This window comes from Solea senegalensis, linkage group LG19 (assembly GCF_019176455.1).
Source record: "Solea senegalensis isolate Sse05_10M linkage group LG19, IFAPA_SoseM_1, whole genome shotgun sequence".
NCBI lineage: Eukaryota > Metazoa > Chordata > Actinopteri > Pleuronectiformes > Soleidae > Solea > Solea senegalensis.
Genome location: NC_058038.1, coordinates 3,468,413 through 3,486,875, shown reverse-complemented (window position 1 = coordinate 3,486,875; position 18,463 = coordinate 3,468,413). Strand labels below are relative to the sequence as shown.

Here is an 18,463-nt window from a genome sequence, read left to right as displayed (position 1 = left end):
CCATTCTTTGACAGAACTTGCACTTGAGCCATTTGTAAACAACTAAGTTAACAACTAACACATCTGCATTTTGCAGCCCTCACTCACATTCTGGTCTCTTTACAGCGCGTCATCTGTTCTAAGTGAAGCATATGCGCGATATTCAGGTATTTAATCAAAAATTTCCAATATCCAATCCAGTGATTTGTGACCAGTAACTCGAGCTGACAGTGAATATCCTGTTGCCTCATCCCTATGCAGCAGTTTGATGAAGAAAGGGTTACAGGAAAGGCAGCTCCATCTCTCTATCCCCCCGGGATCCAGAAACAACCCAGTCACTTCCTCCCAGCACAGGAGAAGAGAGTATCAAGGAGAAGGAGCACGTAAATAAGAATAAGAGGTGAAAAAAGGAGCAAGGGTAAAGGAGGGAGAAAGCAGGGAGAGCAGTTGGGTGATGTGAGGGAGGGTGGGAGTAAAAAAAAATGTGGGAATGTGAGGAAAGAAAGGCAAAACTCCCAGAAGAGGAGAAAAGAAATGCTGTTTAGAGTTTAAGATGGAAACTTCTCTGAGTGTTCTCAGATTTGAACGCCGCCAGTATGAATCACTGCAAAGCCCGCTGCTGCAGCCTGTTATGTTAATGCCGGAATCACAGATCACAGAGAACGGCTCACAACAAATACGATTTCAAAGGAACTCTGCTCATAATCTGAAATGGCTCCGCCTAGAAGATTACCATCATTTGTGCATTCCACTCCCCAAAAATAGACCGACAATAGAGAATCCCACTGAGAAGCTGCACTTTGTTTCCCTAAAGAAAGCTCATTCTTGTCCTTCAGAGGTTTCGTCAATCTAAATAAGAGGCTGCAGAAGCTTTAATATAGACGTGCAGAAGAGTCTTAAGTGTTTAATCGGCGTCACAACAAGAGACACGGTTATGGAGTCATCTGTAAAGACTTCTTTGTCCTCCTCCTCCTCCTCACTCCAGAGCACAGATGGCTTCATTCAGCCAACTGGTCATGAAATGAATAATAAATCAGGAAAAAATTATGACAACAAACTTCTCTCCTCAAGAGCAGCAGAATGTTAAATGCAGATGCAACAACGGCCGGTTTGTCGCAAGGCAGAAAGTGGCAGAGCCGCCGTGTACGTCAGACGCGGCCTTTGTCATGCGTAACCATGACCCAGCCAGATGACGTCACATTGACATACAGTCAGTGTGTTAACAGGAAGATAGTTAGTCCTGCTAAAAACCTGAAATGTGCATGTATAAATTCAACTGGACCCAAACTGTTCCCACGAATAGAAGACGCTGGGACACAGAAGAAGAAAAATGTAGGGAAATTATGACCAGTAGAATCTATGTTCCGCCTCAGCTTAAGGGCCGGGTCATACTTTTGCATGACTACAGACATTTTGCTATGGTCTGTGCGATGTATATTTCCTGATCAGAGGATTTCCAGGACAGTCCACGCAGACCCTATGAGGACAATTGCAAACCCGCATCCAGTTTGAGTCCAAATGCAACAAAACTTTCCAGTCCAGTAGGTTGAACACTCACTATTATTTGTCAAAAGAGACCGCGAAGAAGAGGGTAACCATGGAAACTTGCTTCGGGTTATGTAACAAAAATTTGCTGGTACACACAGCGCTTGAAGACAACAGGGACATAGAAAAGAATTCTGAGACGCTGTCAGTCTTCACTGCACATGACACAGTTGTGGAATTTGTCGACTATCAAACTGCCATAAAAAATGGAATATTTTGAATTGAATAAATGGCAGAAAGACTGACCATTTTGATATGTGACGTAATGGGTCAACCGGAAAACGCCATCTGAGACAAACTGGGACCAGGACAGTGGTCCAGCTCAATGGTAAAGACTTAAAAGGTCCAGTGTGTAAGTAAAACGATTCTAAGAAATGTAATCGGACATCTGGTAAGACTTTCACAACATAACAAATGCAGACTCACTCCTTCATTTCCCAGAGTGCCTCAGGGATCTACGGTGGCCTCTGAATACCACAAAGGATGCACAATAAGCTTCCGCTGATTTGTCAGTTCGGGTGCAAGACGGTCACCATGGTAAGGTAAGACACTTGACTACAGTGCATAAAGGCTTATTCTAAGGCAATAAAATCCAAGCTATTTTTATTTTTATCTTATACAAACATACTAAGATGTTTTATTGGCAGAAACATTAAATAAAACCTCTATGAGGTTACACACTGGACCCTTAACTGTGAATGAAAACACACTAGGCGACATGAGGCGTTTCAGCTTCACTAATATGAGCTCCAAACTGGGCCAGGACGGTGAAATCACAGTCCAATGGGACGTCTCCTCCCGGTTTGTCTGCCCTTTAGGAAAAATCCCTGTTTTTTACATTAAGGAGTGAGTGGTGGTATAGAGGAGCAGACGGCGCTGGGCTGGAGCAGTCTGGTGCTGGGGGGAGAGAGTGTACATGGCCAAAGGGAGGGGCCATGGGAGCTCACATTACCCCTGGAACAGGAGCAGAGTAAACACTTGCACAGTCTGTGATTGGTCAATGTGCTGACCTCTAACAGGAAACTGCAAGGGTGGGACTGCTGAGCGGCAAAGGAGCGGCACCGGAAAGAGAGACCAAAAAAAATTCCTGTTCAGTAGTCGAGGTGGGGGGGATCAAGATGACGCCGGGGCAGAGATGGTGCTGAACTCTGCACAGTTGTGAGGAGCCTGCTGGGAGGAAGACGAAGTCCAGACAATGGTCAGATCCGGTTGAAGCCCCGTGGAGCTAAGGTTAAAGCTTGGTGCAGCGTGTGTCCGTGGTACTAAGCGGATGGCACAGCAGAACACAGGAAGTCATCTCACTCACTGAGGTGGTGATTGGCTTAAGTGGTTCCCTCTCATGGATCTTATCAATTACTTCCTGATTCTAGAAGAGCTGTTGATCTAAAGACTGAGCGTGTGCCTAAAGATGACAAAAAAAAAAACAAAACATGTTTGTGTCATTCACTGGACACGCTGTGGCTTCTCTGAGTGATTAGTCTATTAAAGGGCATCAGGTCAGATTATCTAGACACTAAAGTGATTAATGTCTGAAGCCTGATTAGACAGACATGTCTAATCAACACAGTTAAGCAGGAGTATTGGATGATTAGGTGCTTTAGTTTCAACACAAATATCTAATCAGCCAATCACAGCGCAGCAACTCAATGCACTAAATGAAGTAAACACGGTTAAAAGCGACCAGCTAAAGTTCAACCTGAGCATCAGAATGGTGAAGAAAGGTGATTTAAGGGACTTTTTCAGTGTTGGTGCCAGATTCTTCAGTAAGTGGTGATTGAGTGGGATTTTCACGCATGACAAAGTCTAAGGTTCACAGAAAATTTTCGGAACAGGACAAAATATTGAATTGTCATCACAACAGTAACTCACAAAACTCCATGTCGCAACCAAAGTACGCGGAAGCAGCTTCCAACAATACTGCAGCACACGACAACAAGGTGAAAATGAGCAACAGGGGAGAGAAAAAAGGAGAAACATTTGGTGCCAACTTTACAAATACAAAATAAAATGTTAACAAATGTCGTCACTGTAAAGTGTTATGTTGTCCCTTATGTGACGTTTTATTTAGTTTAATACTCTGCTACCTCCTCTAGGTTCAAGAAATGACACTTGCTTTCCATCTTTTTTTGTTTCTTTAGCCTCAAGTCATATTATATTATATACAGCCCTAATCCTTAAATTAACGCACACAACCTTTTTAATTGTCTTGAAATTATGTTGCGTTTTCTGTAAAAATGGTGGATTTTACACATGGCCTGGAGTACATAATAAGTGACCAATCATCCAACAAGCACTGTCTATTGTTGGACCACAACAGTCACTCACATCGTGCAGTAAAACTGTCCATGGCAGCTAATCAGTATTTGACAGTGACAGACAGTCTCATGCAGGTTCAGGGTGTAATTTCATTAGCCCTCGCTAAACCATTTAGATGCCCGGCGTGTGGCCTAGTGTGCAAATGGGGTTTACAGCCCTGCATTCCACCGCAGAACCCCTGCGTCCAAACGCTGGAATGAGACAATCACATTCCAGCTCAGGAGAAAAGAAGTTGAGAAAAAAAAGTAAGAAAACCGGATCAGGAATTCCCCAAAATCTGCAGCCTGGGGAGTCCGGGGGTCCTTGTGGGGAAGAGTCAGTTTTCACTGTTATTACACTGTCACTCACTGAAAGTGAAAACAGTGAGGCAGTTCCACAGTTGCCACTTTAGTTAGGTCCACTTTTAGTTCAAAATATTACAGAGCAACTTATCCTGCCGTCGTTAAAGTTAATGTGTTTAAGTTTCGGCCTCATTGTTAAGGATTAAAGCACTCGTTTTGTTATCGCCGATCTAATGGTGCACTCCAGCTGTAGTTGGAATATACCAGTTCCTAGTCGGAAGTTACAACTGGAACTTTCCCTCAGGTCCGATTTCCCAGTCAGAAATTCAGAGCAACTACTAATGCTAACAATGAAGAGCCCTTGATACGTTTGTTTACATGTTTTTCCAATTTCTCAACTGGAACACGGTCAACTCGGAGGTCGTAAATGGAACGTACTATTGTTATTCTGCCTCTGTTTGGTCTTCATGAACAGAAACAATGCAACAGATTCCAAAAATCTTGGTCATCCATCCATTTACTACCACTTTACGTTATACTGTTTATCTCACTGTTGCTAGATCTTTGTACGTATGTGTATGTGATGTGAACTGAAATGAACTGATGACACACTATATTATACACATTATCATCGCCGCAGACTTCACGTTCACATGTGACGACATGAACGACGACAGGACAGAGTCCATCGGGAGTGCCAGGCAGCTGCTTCACAATCTTCTCTGGTGATTTAACACACAGACACACACACAGCGGCTCATTACACAACAGCAGCACAGTGGTGTATTGTACAGTGTTATGTCGTGTTACCAGCCTGATGACTACACCCCCCCCCACATCCTGCCAAGTTCTGCATGTCCTTCAACGAAACAACATCTGATGTGTTTATTGATGAATCCGCACAGACAGTCCGCCACACATGTCATGAGACATCCCCGTCTCACAGTGGCAATCGTCTACACCAGGGGTGTCAAACATACGGCCTGGGGGCCAGAACTGGCCCGCCAGAGGGTCCAATCTGGCCCACAGGATAAATTTGTTAAAATTTCACACTACGATTACAATCTAAATCTCTTCCAGATACCTGTGACTAAATGTTTGTGCCTTTATAGAGCCAGTGTGATGTGTAAATAGCACATTTAGGCACGATATTGTTGAAATTGCACTTATATTTCTCAAGAAACTTCATGTTTTGTAAAAATATCCTTCATTAAATGTAAAACAAAGGAGAAAAAAAGCAAGGAGTTCTTGTTGTTCATAGGTTATTATGCTATTATTTTACTATTTTTACGGGTCTGGCCCACTTGAGATCAAATTGTGCTGTATGTGGCCCCTGAAGAAAAATGAGTTTGACACCCCTGGTCTACACTGATGTGTATTTATTATACTAGTTAGCAGAAGAAACACGTCAAGGAACAAACGTAACTTTCGCTTGTTGAGACTTTTTATCTGATCCCAGTGAGAGATGAGACGTTACTTGGTATTGGACAGTTCGAAAGATACTTGAAACTTGAAAAAGTGGTGTTGAGACATTCTTAATCCTAGTTTGGGATTACTCTTGTATTCGCTGGGTCTGATGATTTTGATTCTAGCCCAGCGATTACAAAAACTGTGTCATGGGAGATTTTTGTGGGTCCCCAAACAAACCTTTTAGTCAAGATTTATGTGTATAAGTTTAAAAAAAATGCATAAAATTTTATTTGAAGGATCATCTTTTAGGAAATTATCCTTTTTACCGATTCAAAATGATATCAGGGGTTACAGATATGGCTGTAAATGTCGTTCTTGTCATGAAACACTGATGTAGCCAATGGGGAGCTCCCAGACAACGACCCACCCTTTGGGACTTTTCTGCCGTTTGTGTTTGCTCTGGGACAAATGACATAAGCTACAGTAGTACTGCGTATGGGACACAAAATCAGAACATTAGCATGTCAGTTGGTGCAGTCAGAGCAAATCTGCATCACTCAAGGTTCTTCCTTGAGGGATTGCTGACAAATTTCCTTCCCTAAAGTAGGAGCAAAAGAGGTCCCAGAATTCCTACCAAGAGCTACAATCGATCCCAGTTCCTGTGCGATGGGGATATGCCAAAAAAAGTTGTACTTTTCCAAGACCTACAAAAGCAGCGGACGACTATCGTTAATGCTGCACTCATTTGAGTAACGTTTGTCAATCTTTGTGTCCGCTGCTGCAGTTAATATGACACTTCCTCCTGCCAACACCACCTCTTGAAGGCATTTGATGAAGGGGACATTTGTTCACTGACAAACAGCCTAAACTATCGAGTTGAAAAAGAACGTCCTCTTTGTGGAATTCTAGTTTCTGGTTGGATAAATCTCTGTAGGTCTTAAGTCACTTAACAAAAACACAAGTAAGGAACTGCCAGAATTAGCATTTCTCACGGTGTTCCTTACTGCTCACTACACTGTCTAAAGAGTTACATAGTGCTGCTTTAATTCATGCTTTTTTTGCCCAGTTTAAATTACTGCCTCGAAGTACATTAGAGAAAATGTGTCAAAGCCACTAAAGACCCTGAAGAAAACGCAGCAAGAATTTCCCCTAAACCGTGAATCATTTGTGTTTTTGGTTTTGTTTACTGTCTTCTTGCTGACACACACACAATCCTCAACATCTCCTGAGGCTGTAAACACCCTCTGACTGACCACTGACCAGCTTCAGGCGGCGAGACGAGCAACTGTGAGGCCGCGAGGAAGCTCATGACGAACATCTGGAACTAATAGAAAGTTTGCAGAATGCAGTGCACAGACCCACCCTCTCCCCGGAGTCCTTACAACAGTCTCCAGCTATTCACTTTCTCCTGTTCCTTTTCTATTTTCTGGGGTGTTTTTTCTGTCACATTTGCTTCAACACAACATGTATGAGGCTTGAGGCAAACGTTTCACAATGAAGGGCAAAAGCACACAAAACTTTTTGCTGGTTTCCACTGGCAGAACAGAGTGTGACACACACACACACACACTGGTTTGCACAGCTTTACTTGTAAGGAATCACGACTTCCATTCATTTGCACAACCAAACCAAAGCCTTATCTATAACCACAAGCAGTTAATGCCTAACCCTAACCAGCTGTTCACCAGACATGAGGTTCTGCCTCATTAGGACCAAGTTTTGGTCTCTATGAGGACAAAACTAACCCAGACAAGGTCAGTGTTTGTGTCCTCAAGAGGTCACAAATACCAGTACACACATATTCTTACACAGCATATACAGTGAGGACACTCATAGACATAATGCATTCACTATCCCTTTAATCTAACATTAACCATCACAACTAAATGCCTCGCCATAACCCTTAACCCTAATTCCAACCCTTAAACTAGAGCAAGTCTTAACCATAAACAGCCCTTTTAAAGGTGTGAAAGTGTGACACAAAATGTCCAGTTTCCTGTGGTTTTTAGGGCCTCACAAAGATCACTACACACACACACACTGTGGCTGCAACTCCTGATATTCCAGCTTTGATCAAGCTAAAGAGTAATTGTTTTTTAAAAATGTGAAAAATAACTAGAAATGTGCTTTTTTTTTTTACATTAACTCTTGTACATGAAGTGTATGAATATGTTTATATACATATATTTATAAACAAACCATAGCCACTTAACCAGTTCCTCAGGCATGAGGACCAAGTTTTGGTCTCTATCAGGACTACACTGGACTATACCAGGTCAGTGTTTGTGCCTGACAAGGTCCTAAAGAGGTCACAAATACCAGCAGAGAGGACACTCTCCAACACCCTCATTCTAACCTTAACCATCACAACTAGCCCTTAACCTAATTCCAACCCTCAAACCAAGACTTAACCCGCTAAACAGCCTTTATAAAGGTGTGAAAGTGTGACAAAAATATTTCCTGTGGTTTTTAAGGTTGCAATGCACACACACACACACACACTGTGGCTGCAACTCTGAAACTCCAGCTTTGATCAAGTTAAAATGCAATCATTGTTGAAAATTAACTAGAAATGTGTATTAACTCTTGTGTATGATATGTATAAATATGTTGATATAAATATATTACATAAATAAAACCTGTTAAAGATAAGATAATGAGCATTTTTGGTGAGTAACCAAATTTATAATAATAATAATAAAGCCACACTTCAGAATGTCAGAAGCACTTTAAGCCGCATTACAGTGAATATCAGCGTATTTCTAGCGGTGATAATGAAGGGTTTTCCGTTGCCTGAGCCTCCTCCACTGATGCTCTGAACAAAAAGACACGCACCAGAGGAGCGACCATGAGACTGGCAATGAAACCTCAGGAAAAAACACAACAACAACACACTGATGTGAAATTATAATAAACAAAGGCAGAGCGAGCAGGGAGGAAAACGCGCGGTCAAAGCTGCGGATGTTTGCGAGGATAAAGGAGCCGTTAGTTGTCGGAGAGAAGCCCGGGAGGAATGAGCAGAAAATGACCCGACGCTTCACAAAAGAAGTCACACTCACAGGAAGGCGGCTCAGCTGCAAAAATACGCTTTGAGAGAAGGAAAAAAGACCGAGGCTGCAAATAAATGTAGAAATAAATAAAACAAATACAAGTTTGTTTGTTTTGTTTGATGTAGATATTTTTCCCGCTGCTCTTCTTACCTGCCCTATGGAAATCCTTGCAGCCGCCTCGGCCCAGGAGCGCTCACTGACAGGGAGACAAAAACACCGCAGCCAAGATGCTCCGCGCCTCCTCCTCCCGCTGCTCTTAAAGGGCCAGCGACCACAAGGAGCTGCTGTCACCACCGAGGAGCTGCTCCATGGAGGAACCGTCACCCGAGAATCTTCAGCAACCTGCAGGACAACAACCCTTCAAGGTCTTTAAAGAGCCTGCAAGACTTGAACCTTCAGGGTCTTCAAAGAGCCTGCAAGACAGGACCTTCAGGGCCTTTAAAGAGACTACAAGACAGGAATCTTCCAGGCCTTAAAAGAGACTACAAGACAGGAACCTTCAGGGTCTTTAATGTTTCCCAACCCTGGTCCTCAGGGAACACTGCCCTGCATGTTTCAGATGTTGCCCTGCTCCAACACAGCTGATTCAGACCATCAGCTCGTCAACAAGCTCTGCAGAAGCCTGGTAACAAGCTGTTCATCTGAATCAGTTGACGAGCTGTTCATCTGAATCAGGTGTGTCAGAGCAGGGCAACATCTAAAACATGCAGGGCAGTGTTCACTGAGGACCAGGGTTGGGAAACACTGTACTAGAACACTACAGACACTGTACAAACACTGATGGTTTAAATGGGCTGCTTTAAAGACCTTGAAGGCTGAGTTCTCGCAGGCTCCTTTAAAACCGTGAAGGTTCCTGTTTGACTACCAGACAGGAACCTTAAACTTTAAGGGCCCATATGTCAGGAACTTTAAGGGTCTTTCAGCAAGGCATCAACCTTCAAGTTCTTTAAAGAGACTACGAGACTGATGGTTTAAAGGGGCTGCTTTAAAGACCATGAAGGTTCCTATCTTTCAGGCTCTTTTAAGAGGCAAGTCAAGAACCTTCAGGGCCTTTAAAGAGTCCGGAAGACAGGGGCCTGAATGAACTCAGTTTAGTAAAACTCCAGTGCAGGACTTAATCCTGAGCCCAGATTTTAAGGACCTGTAAAGGTTTGTGGTCCGGAAAGGGACCGTTAAGAGGTCTACAGAAGTAAAGGTGACATTTAGCAACATAATTGGTGGATTAATAAATAATAATCAGACAATTCTGATTACAGAAAAAAACATGGCCAATATCATGGTCTACCTCCAAAACTGCTGTTAAGTGAAAAACTCAGAGTCTTCAGCTCTCTTTGGCAGAAGCACCACAGGTCGCCGTGAGGTACCAAACTGTAAACGTGAAGCTCTTCGCTCTGGTTAATTACATAAACATTGCAGACAACTGCAACATGGGTCGTTCCAAGTGTCACAGGAAGTTTAACTGATGGTACAGAAACGAAGGCCTGGGAGACATCTGGATCTGTTAGAGACTGTAGACAAGGGATGCAGCATCACGGATCAAAGTGTTGTGGTTGTTCCTGAGGAGAAAATGTTTCCACATGAATAAAATAATCAGTGAAACTTTCACCACATACTGTACCTGCAGTTCCTGGGAGAAAAAACATTTACAAAAACTAGAAAAACATGTACATTATTGTGTATGTAATATGCAGAATATACATCCAAGTGTATAAAACCTAAAGGCATGAAACAACATAAGATTAATGTCATATACTTACTTAAGATTGAGTCAAGGTCAATGCACATGTATGGTTATCTTTTCAGTTTTTTCTTCTGTGTACTTACATTTTCATTACATATTCACAAAAATGCTTCAAAAGAATAGAACATTTGGCTAAAAAATCACAGTAAAAACAAGAAAATGAGCATTAAACTCAACATTATCATGTTACAACAGGATAAAACCACTATTAATGCGCACACACTGAAGAAATAACAGTAGTTTTACTCGTATTAAGTCTCACAGTGGCTGAAATTAGCAATTAGACGACTCTTGTGTGTTTAGTCTTCAGCTCTGTAGCCTCACAAACAAAAGCCGACCAGAGGCGTAGGAAGAGAAATTTAATAGAATGCAGTAAAAAAAAGAAGTGTAAAATAAATAAAAAAATTTGTTCCATCTAATTGGTAAAAAAAACAATTTCCAGCTTCATAAAATAACAAAAGCTCAGATATTTTAGTAGGTACAGTGTTAATAATGTGCTGCAGTTCTTAGTACTACAATAGTGCAATATAACATAACAGTAGTTTGAATATAAATCTTACACAGCCGTGATGTGTCGGACATTTGGAATGCTTTGTGACAGACATTTGGACGCTGTCGTCTTAAAACTACACAGACAAAAATGTACATAGTTGTTCCATTTACATCGTAAGTCGGAACTGGGAGTGACATCACCTCGAAATCAATACCACACAGATAAAAATGGAACTACTACTATGTGTGTGACTGATTTACTGTAACCTTCCCGGAATCCCTATTTGGTTGCCGAATTTGCTCCAAGTTTTCAAATAGGAAATCTGAGTTCCGACTACAAACAGAACGCATCACCGCCTGCTGTAGAGGGACGGTCAGGAGACAGACGGTCTCATTGAAGGCAGTGCTTCTGTGATAAACATCTGATGTGACAGCAGTGCATTACAAGAGAATTTCACAGTTTAAGAAAAACATTTAAACATCCGTTTCCTATCTTTCTCTCCCTCCCACCCACCCACCCACTAATGCTTTCCTCTAATGCTATGTCTGTCTCCCACCGTGCTAGGACGGAGACCTGAGTGTGGACACAGCCCCCCCCCCCCTCTATAATGAAGTCTTATAGCTGGAGGTGGGAAGGTATACTGTATATGTGAGGAGTTGAGGAGGAAGGAATGTCATGAAAGTTATTTGGTCTGTTGGTAATGTAAGAGAAAACTGCCTGGGAATATTTCTGGCAGTTCGGTACGCAGTATGGGCCGATATTGGCTTTTAAAATCTGCCAAGTTCCCCCAACGTGACTAATAATTAACAGTAGACTGAATAGCCTACTACCTCTGTAATCTGGTGCCCTCTACATATACAATTTCTTTATATTTATTCATCTCTGTATGCAAAATAATGTGTTATTTCACTACAAAAGTGACTAAATGACAGGGAAAACGTATAAAAGCACTACCGATACAGCGGATAACAGCAAAAAGTCCAATATCGTGCATTCCCTGCTGGCGGTGAAATAAAACAATAAGGCCACAGCAGGAAAACCGTCATGAACAACCTGCTGCGTGGTATTTGGACGCAGCAGGTTTGTTTGGCAGCTCTCATTGCTGTAAAAAAAACTTTTTAAAGTTTAAAACCAGTCCAAGCTCAGAGAGTCCACTTTGGTCGTCAGAGCCACAGTTCCGGGTGACCGTGTTTACAGAGCAGATAACCTTCCAGCATAAACAGCTGAGGGTCTGCACCTACAGAGGTGTGAGAGAGGTGGTGATGGGGGAAAGAAGTGTCAAGTGTGTGTGTGGGGATTATAGCATGGGTGGCCACAAGTAGGGTGGGGGGGGGATAAACAGTTGGTGTGCAAATCAGATGGGGGAGGGGATGGTACTCATTTCTAAAGCTTGTTATTGTGTTGTTTCCCAGTTTTCTATCTCCTCATCAGTCGACTTTCCGCAGACTGGACCGACTATAGGAATTCCTGAAAAACAGAGAAACAAGACAAGACGGTCAAGAATCAGATTTAAGTCGTTTGGTTTATTTTGCTGAATAAAAGACTCTGAAAATCTGCACAATTACATGAGGTGCAGTGAATGTGTAGCTAATTTAAAGGCTGCACTAACTAGTGATTTATCAATTTGAGTGTTTTCTGAGTTTTCAGCTTCTTAAATGTGAATCTTTTTTTGTTTTCTTTGCTTTCTTTGTTTTCTTTGCTCCATAAAAGAAAGAAATAATTAAAACTGTAGACAACACATTTGAGCACATCTTCATTTCAAGGATTGGGAAACGGAACAAAATTTTTGATTAAATCGGGAAAATAAATCACAGAACAATCATTAGTTGCACTTTAAAAATATCGCACCTGGCCTACATTAATGTGAATCGTTTTTAATGGAAATATTCTCCTCTACGTTTTGTAAAAATTCTTCATCCAGATGAAAAAAGGCTATGGTTTTGACTGTGTTTCAGGGCCATAGCACAATTACACACACCATAAATTTGTGTTTCAAGTTTCCTGTGACAGTTGCACAATTTGTAAACATGACAGTAAAAAAAGAATTAAAAAAGAAAAGAAAGAAGAGCCTGTGTTTACCCGACCCTTTCTTAACCATAACCAGAACCTTTCAAGTGTAAAATCATTCTGGGGTGTGGTTTCCATTCTCCTGCCATCTTAACTTTTCTTAAAGAGAAACTCGTCAACAACTCGTCAGACACGAGCAGAGCATCGACTCACTGTTGCCGAATCGTCAGTGTCACTCATGCACAAACACACACACACACACACACACACACACACACACACACACACACACACACACACACAGAGACGACAACAGACGTTCAAATGATGTTCAATGAGCCATCAAACACTGTAACACACACACGTCATTTCTGTTGATCATTACACAAAGCAACACTCGTGTAATCATGTAATAACAAACCTCTGATGTCATTGCTTCATGTTTACATGGATACACAGAAACAAAGTTTAAAACAATAAAACAAAAATCTGTGCTTTTGTGATACCAAAGTCACATGTTTAAGTCTATTGAGCAAAACACCTGCTATGGTCAATAATGTCTTATTTGGTGTCCCACCACAGGCCGACATGAATGTCACCTTTAAAATAGTAATAGTTGGAGTAGGACTTTCAATACGCATTTTCCATGGTGCTGAATCACTGCTGTCACAGGTCCTGTTGACAGCATTATTATGAAATGTGAGACACAATTAAAAACACAGGCTGATGCCACAGGCAGACAAGTAAAAACAAATAAATATGACGATGGTTTCCACAGACAAAGAGATTCTTCAGGAAACGCCCTTTTATTTTATTAATCAACGTAAGAAAATATGAGAAACATGACAGTGAGTGGTGATAAATGAAGTGTATCTATTCAGATCTATTCAGGCACAGATGGTATGAATCTATGACCTGGAGAGAAGTAAAGTCTGGTTTTACGTTTCTCTTGTGTTGGTTTGATGGGGTCTGAGAAGCAGCATGATCTCATGTTGTGTGTCTCTATGTGTGTAGGCGTGTGCATGTGTGTGTGTGTGTCGTGTCTCAAGTTACCGTTGTGTTTGTGTCGTCTGAGCTGGCAGGGAGCTGTATAGCTGGGGGATCTTGCGGTTGATGAGAGGACCCAGAGCTTCTTTCAGCTTATTGTAGTTCCTCTCCAGCTCTCGGTGGTACTCCTTCTGATCTGGACCAATCAGAGTCTTGTTCTTCCGCAGGGCATCCTCACACCTGCCAGAGAAAAGAGCAGAGGAGACGCCAGGAGTTGGGATTTGTTTTTATGAGTTACACAGCGGTCTGGGTCTGGGCTGTGGGAGTGTGTCATCACCTCTTAGTGAAGTCTTTAAAGCAGAGGCGCAGTTTGTTGTGATGTCGAAACAGCTTTGGGTCATTAGGAATGTTGGAAAGAAAGACCTGCGCCACCTCCAGGGGGCCCTGCAGGGAGACAACCTGTTACATATCTGCTGAGGAATGTCAGCCACCGCTTACAACAGTGACTCAAACTTTTAACCCCGCTCTCCTGGGATTACTGCTACAGGAGGAGGTGAGAGAAGCGCTAATGAAGAGAGACCTGGTTGACAGTGGTGCCCACGCAGCCCTGCAGCACCATCTGCAGCATCTTAGAGTCGGCAGGGTCTTGGGTTGTGGCGAAGGCAAGCTCCTGAGTTTTCTTCTGCATGTCCTCAATGGCCACTTCCATGGGGACGAGAATGATCTGGAGCGCAAAACAAGACAGAAGGAGGAAAAAGCTAAGCAGCTAAAGCAGAGGCGTTTAACTGCATTTTCACAGGCCAAACACAACATGACAGAATAAAAAGAAGTCCAGTCTTTTTCAACAAGAGGACCCACCTCCTCTTTGTGGATAACATTGATGCGTGTCTTGATGTAAGGAAAAGCATGAGACGTTGTCAGGATGGTTTTGCGCTTGTACTGCTCGTGCAGGTCGCCGTGGGCTCGGCCGTCCAGCGTGAAGGGCGTACAGTACATGAAGGTACGCAGGTTGTAGTTCTTGTCGAAGTAAGTTATTCTCTCCTTTAGCTCGTACGTGTCAAAGTACGGCTCCACGTAGGTGATCTGGAGGTAGGCCTTAAAAAGAAACAGAAACACATCAGTACAATTATAATTATTATCATCATTATTATTATTTGTTTTTTAAATAAGTTCTCTAATGTCATGAGAAAAATATGTAAAAATCACCTTGTTGGGATCCAGTTTGCTTTTGTCCACTGGGTTGGAGTCCTTGATGATTGCAACCACCTCGTCCCCAAACCTCTCCGAGTAGAACTCCTGAGATCCAAAACAGACTCATCTTTAGAACACACACATTTCTCACAATGCGCTTGCTGTCAAAACGTCTTTAGAACGCAGGCGAGTTCACGTGCCTCAAGTCTGTGGGAGGTCTCGGCTAATTTGGTGATTGACGGCTCCTTGTACACAAACTCTTGTTCGTCCAGGTCTCCGAAGCGAGAGCCGTAGAAACCGACGCGGAAGTAAGTCCCAAACATTCTCTGAAAAAAACCCTGAAGAAAGGATGTAAAGATTAGATGAACGGTGAAAGAAATAAGTAAGAAGGTGAAGAAATAATAACCATTTAAATCATCTGTGGCATATAACCTGACCATATTTCCTTTAGACTGACTATTTCAAAAATAAAAGTGACTGTGTTTCACTTGTTAAAGGCTTTTAATGTGAAGTTGTGAAACTGAAATGTTTTTTTTAAACAGGAGAAGGCTAAAGAACTTGCAAGTTACCCAGTGATTAAATTATTAATTTCAAGATTCTGTCATTGGTTTACAAGGCACTTTATGTTTGTAATCAGTGACCCATAAAATCTCTATAATATTTTACTACAGTTTCAGTTTACAGTTCATTGGTGTGTTTTCACTGTTGATTTTTTTGTTCTGGTACACACTCGTCATTAAATACAAAAGTAAATGCCACCATTACCTGTAAAGCACTGTGAATTTAAGTTGATTTGTATAAAATAACCTATATAAATAGTTATTTTTGAGAGCGAAGAATAACTTCTTTTAAGGAAAAAAGGAAAAAAAAAACATATAGTTAGGCTGAATAGAAGTTTCCTCTCAGTGGTAGGGTGTGAGAAGGGAAAATGGAAACAGTTTGGCCGAAAATGGCACAACTCATCTCTTCTTTAAAAGTTAAAGAAAGTTTTGTGTCACTCACCCGTAACATGTCATTCATGAAGGGAGAGAGAGAGAGAGAGAGAGAAGAGCAGTGGGAGAACAAGGAAATCATTGTGAATACAAATTAAAAAGGGATAAGCTTTATTTTGAAGGTTGAGGTTAAAATGGTGACAAATAAATGCACTTGTTACCTCCCATCCTGAACTCTGGAAAACAAGGGAGAACAGAGAGAATTTAGAGCCTTTTCTCATCAACTTTAACAGCACAGTTAATTGCTGATGATTTCAACATCACGCTGTTCACTCACTTGGTTGCAGACTTTGTTAAAGGCATCCTGCAGTTTTCCGTGGACAGTCGCCAGCTTTTTGAAGTCTCTGTTGGCTTCATGGATGGGCACCAGAATCTTGTACACTTCGTTTATGGCCTCGAACATGGCAGCCTGGGGTCGCGGCACAAAGAAAAGCCAGTTCTACACAAACAGCTTCAATAACACCACCCCCAGTTGGAGAATGTGAGTCGAACCATGTGAAATGACGCAGCTGCTTGCTCCAGGAGGCCCACCAAGCCCGATTCACTGAAATACTTCCCAGCACAAATCCCCTCCTCCTCTGGAGACAGGACATCGTCGGATACAGCCGACTCCTCTAGGACGTTGGACGAAATATTCTGAAGGGAAAATGAGAAAAAAAATCTGAATTTAAGTTCCTGTGTGTAATATTTTGGAGGCAGAAATTGAATTTACTACCCATAGGTTTGCTGTATAGGTGTATAATCACTTCAAAATAACAACTTGCTTGCACTGTCAGGTTTCTACAGCAGCTCATTGGGACAGAACGAGCCAGATGGTGCATTTTAAAAAAAATGCAAATCAAGAACAACAATCCTTCTGGCACATGATAGCAACCATAGTTCTTCCATTACGTTAAGAAAAGGAGTGGTGAGCAGAATTTTAGTGTAAATGTGACTAATTCTGACACAGTGGATCTTTAATTTAAGGTTCCGGAAAAACATGACTAATTCTGCCGAGTTTCTATGACAGTACGATAAGTAGGTTAAGGTTAAGTAGGTTAAGACAATGAAATCCATTGTTATTTGTAGCCTACAGCTAGGTTACTACAACACAACACAACATAACCATAAAAACACAACCAGACTATGAAGGTGGGTGCTGGCTGAGACTCTTGGTGACCAGAATGTTGTGTGCACACCCATATGTAAACATATTAAAGAGAAAAACAGAATAATTACCATCAACACAAGATACAGTAAAATCAGTCAACGTGCACTGACCTGAAACGTGACACAGCCGATTGGCAGGTAGCGGCAATCCTCCAGCATGTTGAGGTACTCTGCCACCAGGGCGGCGCTGTGGACCAGACAGTGGGCAGCCTCAGCGTGGTTCCCTCTCTCTGAGTGTTTTCCTGCCATATTCTGAAGCCACGTGAGACGCAGGTCTGGCGAGTTCTGGTAGCCCTTTGCAATCCTGAGGTTGGAAATGAGAGAACACTTGAAAAAAAACAACAAAACTATTTTTATAAGTTAGTTTCACAGTTTCAGTGGCGTCACTGTACCTGTACATGAGGTCAATGAGCATCTCTGGATCCTGCTGATGCTCTTTCATCTTCACAGTGTCAGTAAGAATCATGTGTAGATTGAAAACCAGATCCTGGACCTGCAGTTTTGAAACATTAGTAAAGTCCAGCAGCTCCACACCTGGACTACATACAGACAATGTGACGACAGCTGCGTACCTGCTCAGGGAAAGGCGTGTCACGCAGCTCCAAGTCCTCCTCGGCATATGTTAAGATCGTCTTGAGCGAGTGACGGAGATGCTCCTCGTTGAAGTTCTGAGACATTCCCACCAGTGACGACAGAGACATGGTGACCTGCATCTTCACTCGAGCAAAGTTCTGTTGAGAAAAGCAAGGAAATAAAAATATAAACGTGTCCCCCAACTATGCAAGAACATCAAAAAGAAAAGGCGTTTGTACTCACGTTTCCGATCTCAAAGTTCTGCCTCATGAGCAGGTACAGAGAGGCAGAGGCGTGACTTCTGACAGAGCCGACGCTGCTGCTGCAGTGACGAAGGAGACGCAGACACAGGTCTGCACAAAGCTCAGTGTCCTCTTCAAACAGCATTTCTGGGAACTACACACAAAAACACATACAATGAAGTGACAGGAGCGGCACCCAGTGTGGGCTTTCTGCTGTAGCTATCTGTTTTAAAGTCCAGCTTGTGTTTTCACAGATGGTCTTCCTCGTCACATAGTTGTAATGCATGGTTATTTTTTGAGTTATTGTTGTCCTTCTATTATTTCCAGACAGTCTGAGTCTGATCATTCTCGTTTAAACTCTGGCATCAATAAGGCTTTTCCCCCCAGAGAACTGCTGCTCATTTGACATCTTCCCTCTTTCACAAACCATTCTTGTGAAAATACCAGTATATACAGACAATCAGATTCAATTAAATCCCCTTTCTTCCTCATCCTGATGCTCAGTTT

At 42.2% G+C, this 18,463-nt stretch overlaps 2 protein-coding genes across 5 annotated transcripts in view; both read right to left on the bottom strand.

The window, feature by feature from the left end:
• The window catches only part of kank2 (KN motif and ankyrin repeat domains 2), a 29,973-nt gene extending 20,840 nt beyond the window's left edge, over positions 1-9,133 (bottom strand). For 3 of the 4 annotated variants that reach the window (XM_044050894.1, XM_044050898.1, XM_044050897.1), the window contains exon 1: positions 8,732-9,133. The gene's annotated coding sequence lies outside the window, so the exon portion shown is untranslated. The remainder of the gene's footprint in view (positions 1-8,731) is intronic. The other variant, XM_044050895.1, reaches the window with a different exon arrangement.
• A 1,534-nt stretch (positions 9,134-10,667) lies between these two features.
• The window catches only part of LOC122785250 (dedicator of cytokinesis protein 7-like), a 32,229-nt gene continuing 24,433 nt past the window's right edge, over positions 10,668-18,463 (bottom strand). The window contains exons 33-46 of the mRNA XM_044050974.1: positions 17,958-18,110; positions 17,714-17,872; positions 17,534-17,634; positions 17,253-17,445; positions 16,485-16,628; positions 16,270-16,401; positions 16,154-16,168; positions 15,201-15,326; positions 15,016-15,105; positions 14,668-14,904; positions 14,390-14,533; positions 14,147-14,253; positions 13,876-14,049; positions 10,668-12,282 (exon numbers count right to left, since the gene is read on the bottom strand). Of these exons, the coding sequence (XP_043906909.1) occupies positions 12,243-12,282; positions 13,876-14,049; positions 14,147-14,253; positions 14,390-14,533; positions 14,668-14,904; positions 15,016-15,105; positions 15,201-15,326; positions 16,154-16,168; positions 16,270-16,401; positions 16,485-16,628; positions 17,253-17,445; positions 17,534-17,634; positions 17,714-17,872; positions 17,958-18,110 (1,815 nt within the window). The 3' untranslated portion in view covers positions 10,668-12,242. The remainder of the gene's footprint in view (positions 12,283-13,875; positions 14,050-14,146; positions 14,254-14,389; positions 14,534-14,667; positions 14,905-15,015; positions 15,106-15,200; positions 15,327-16,153; positions 16,169-16,269; positions 16,402-16,484; positions 16,629-17,252; positions 17,446-17,533; positions 17,635-17,713; positions 17,873-17,957; positions 18,111-18,463) is intronic.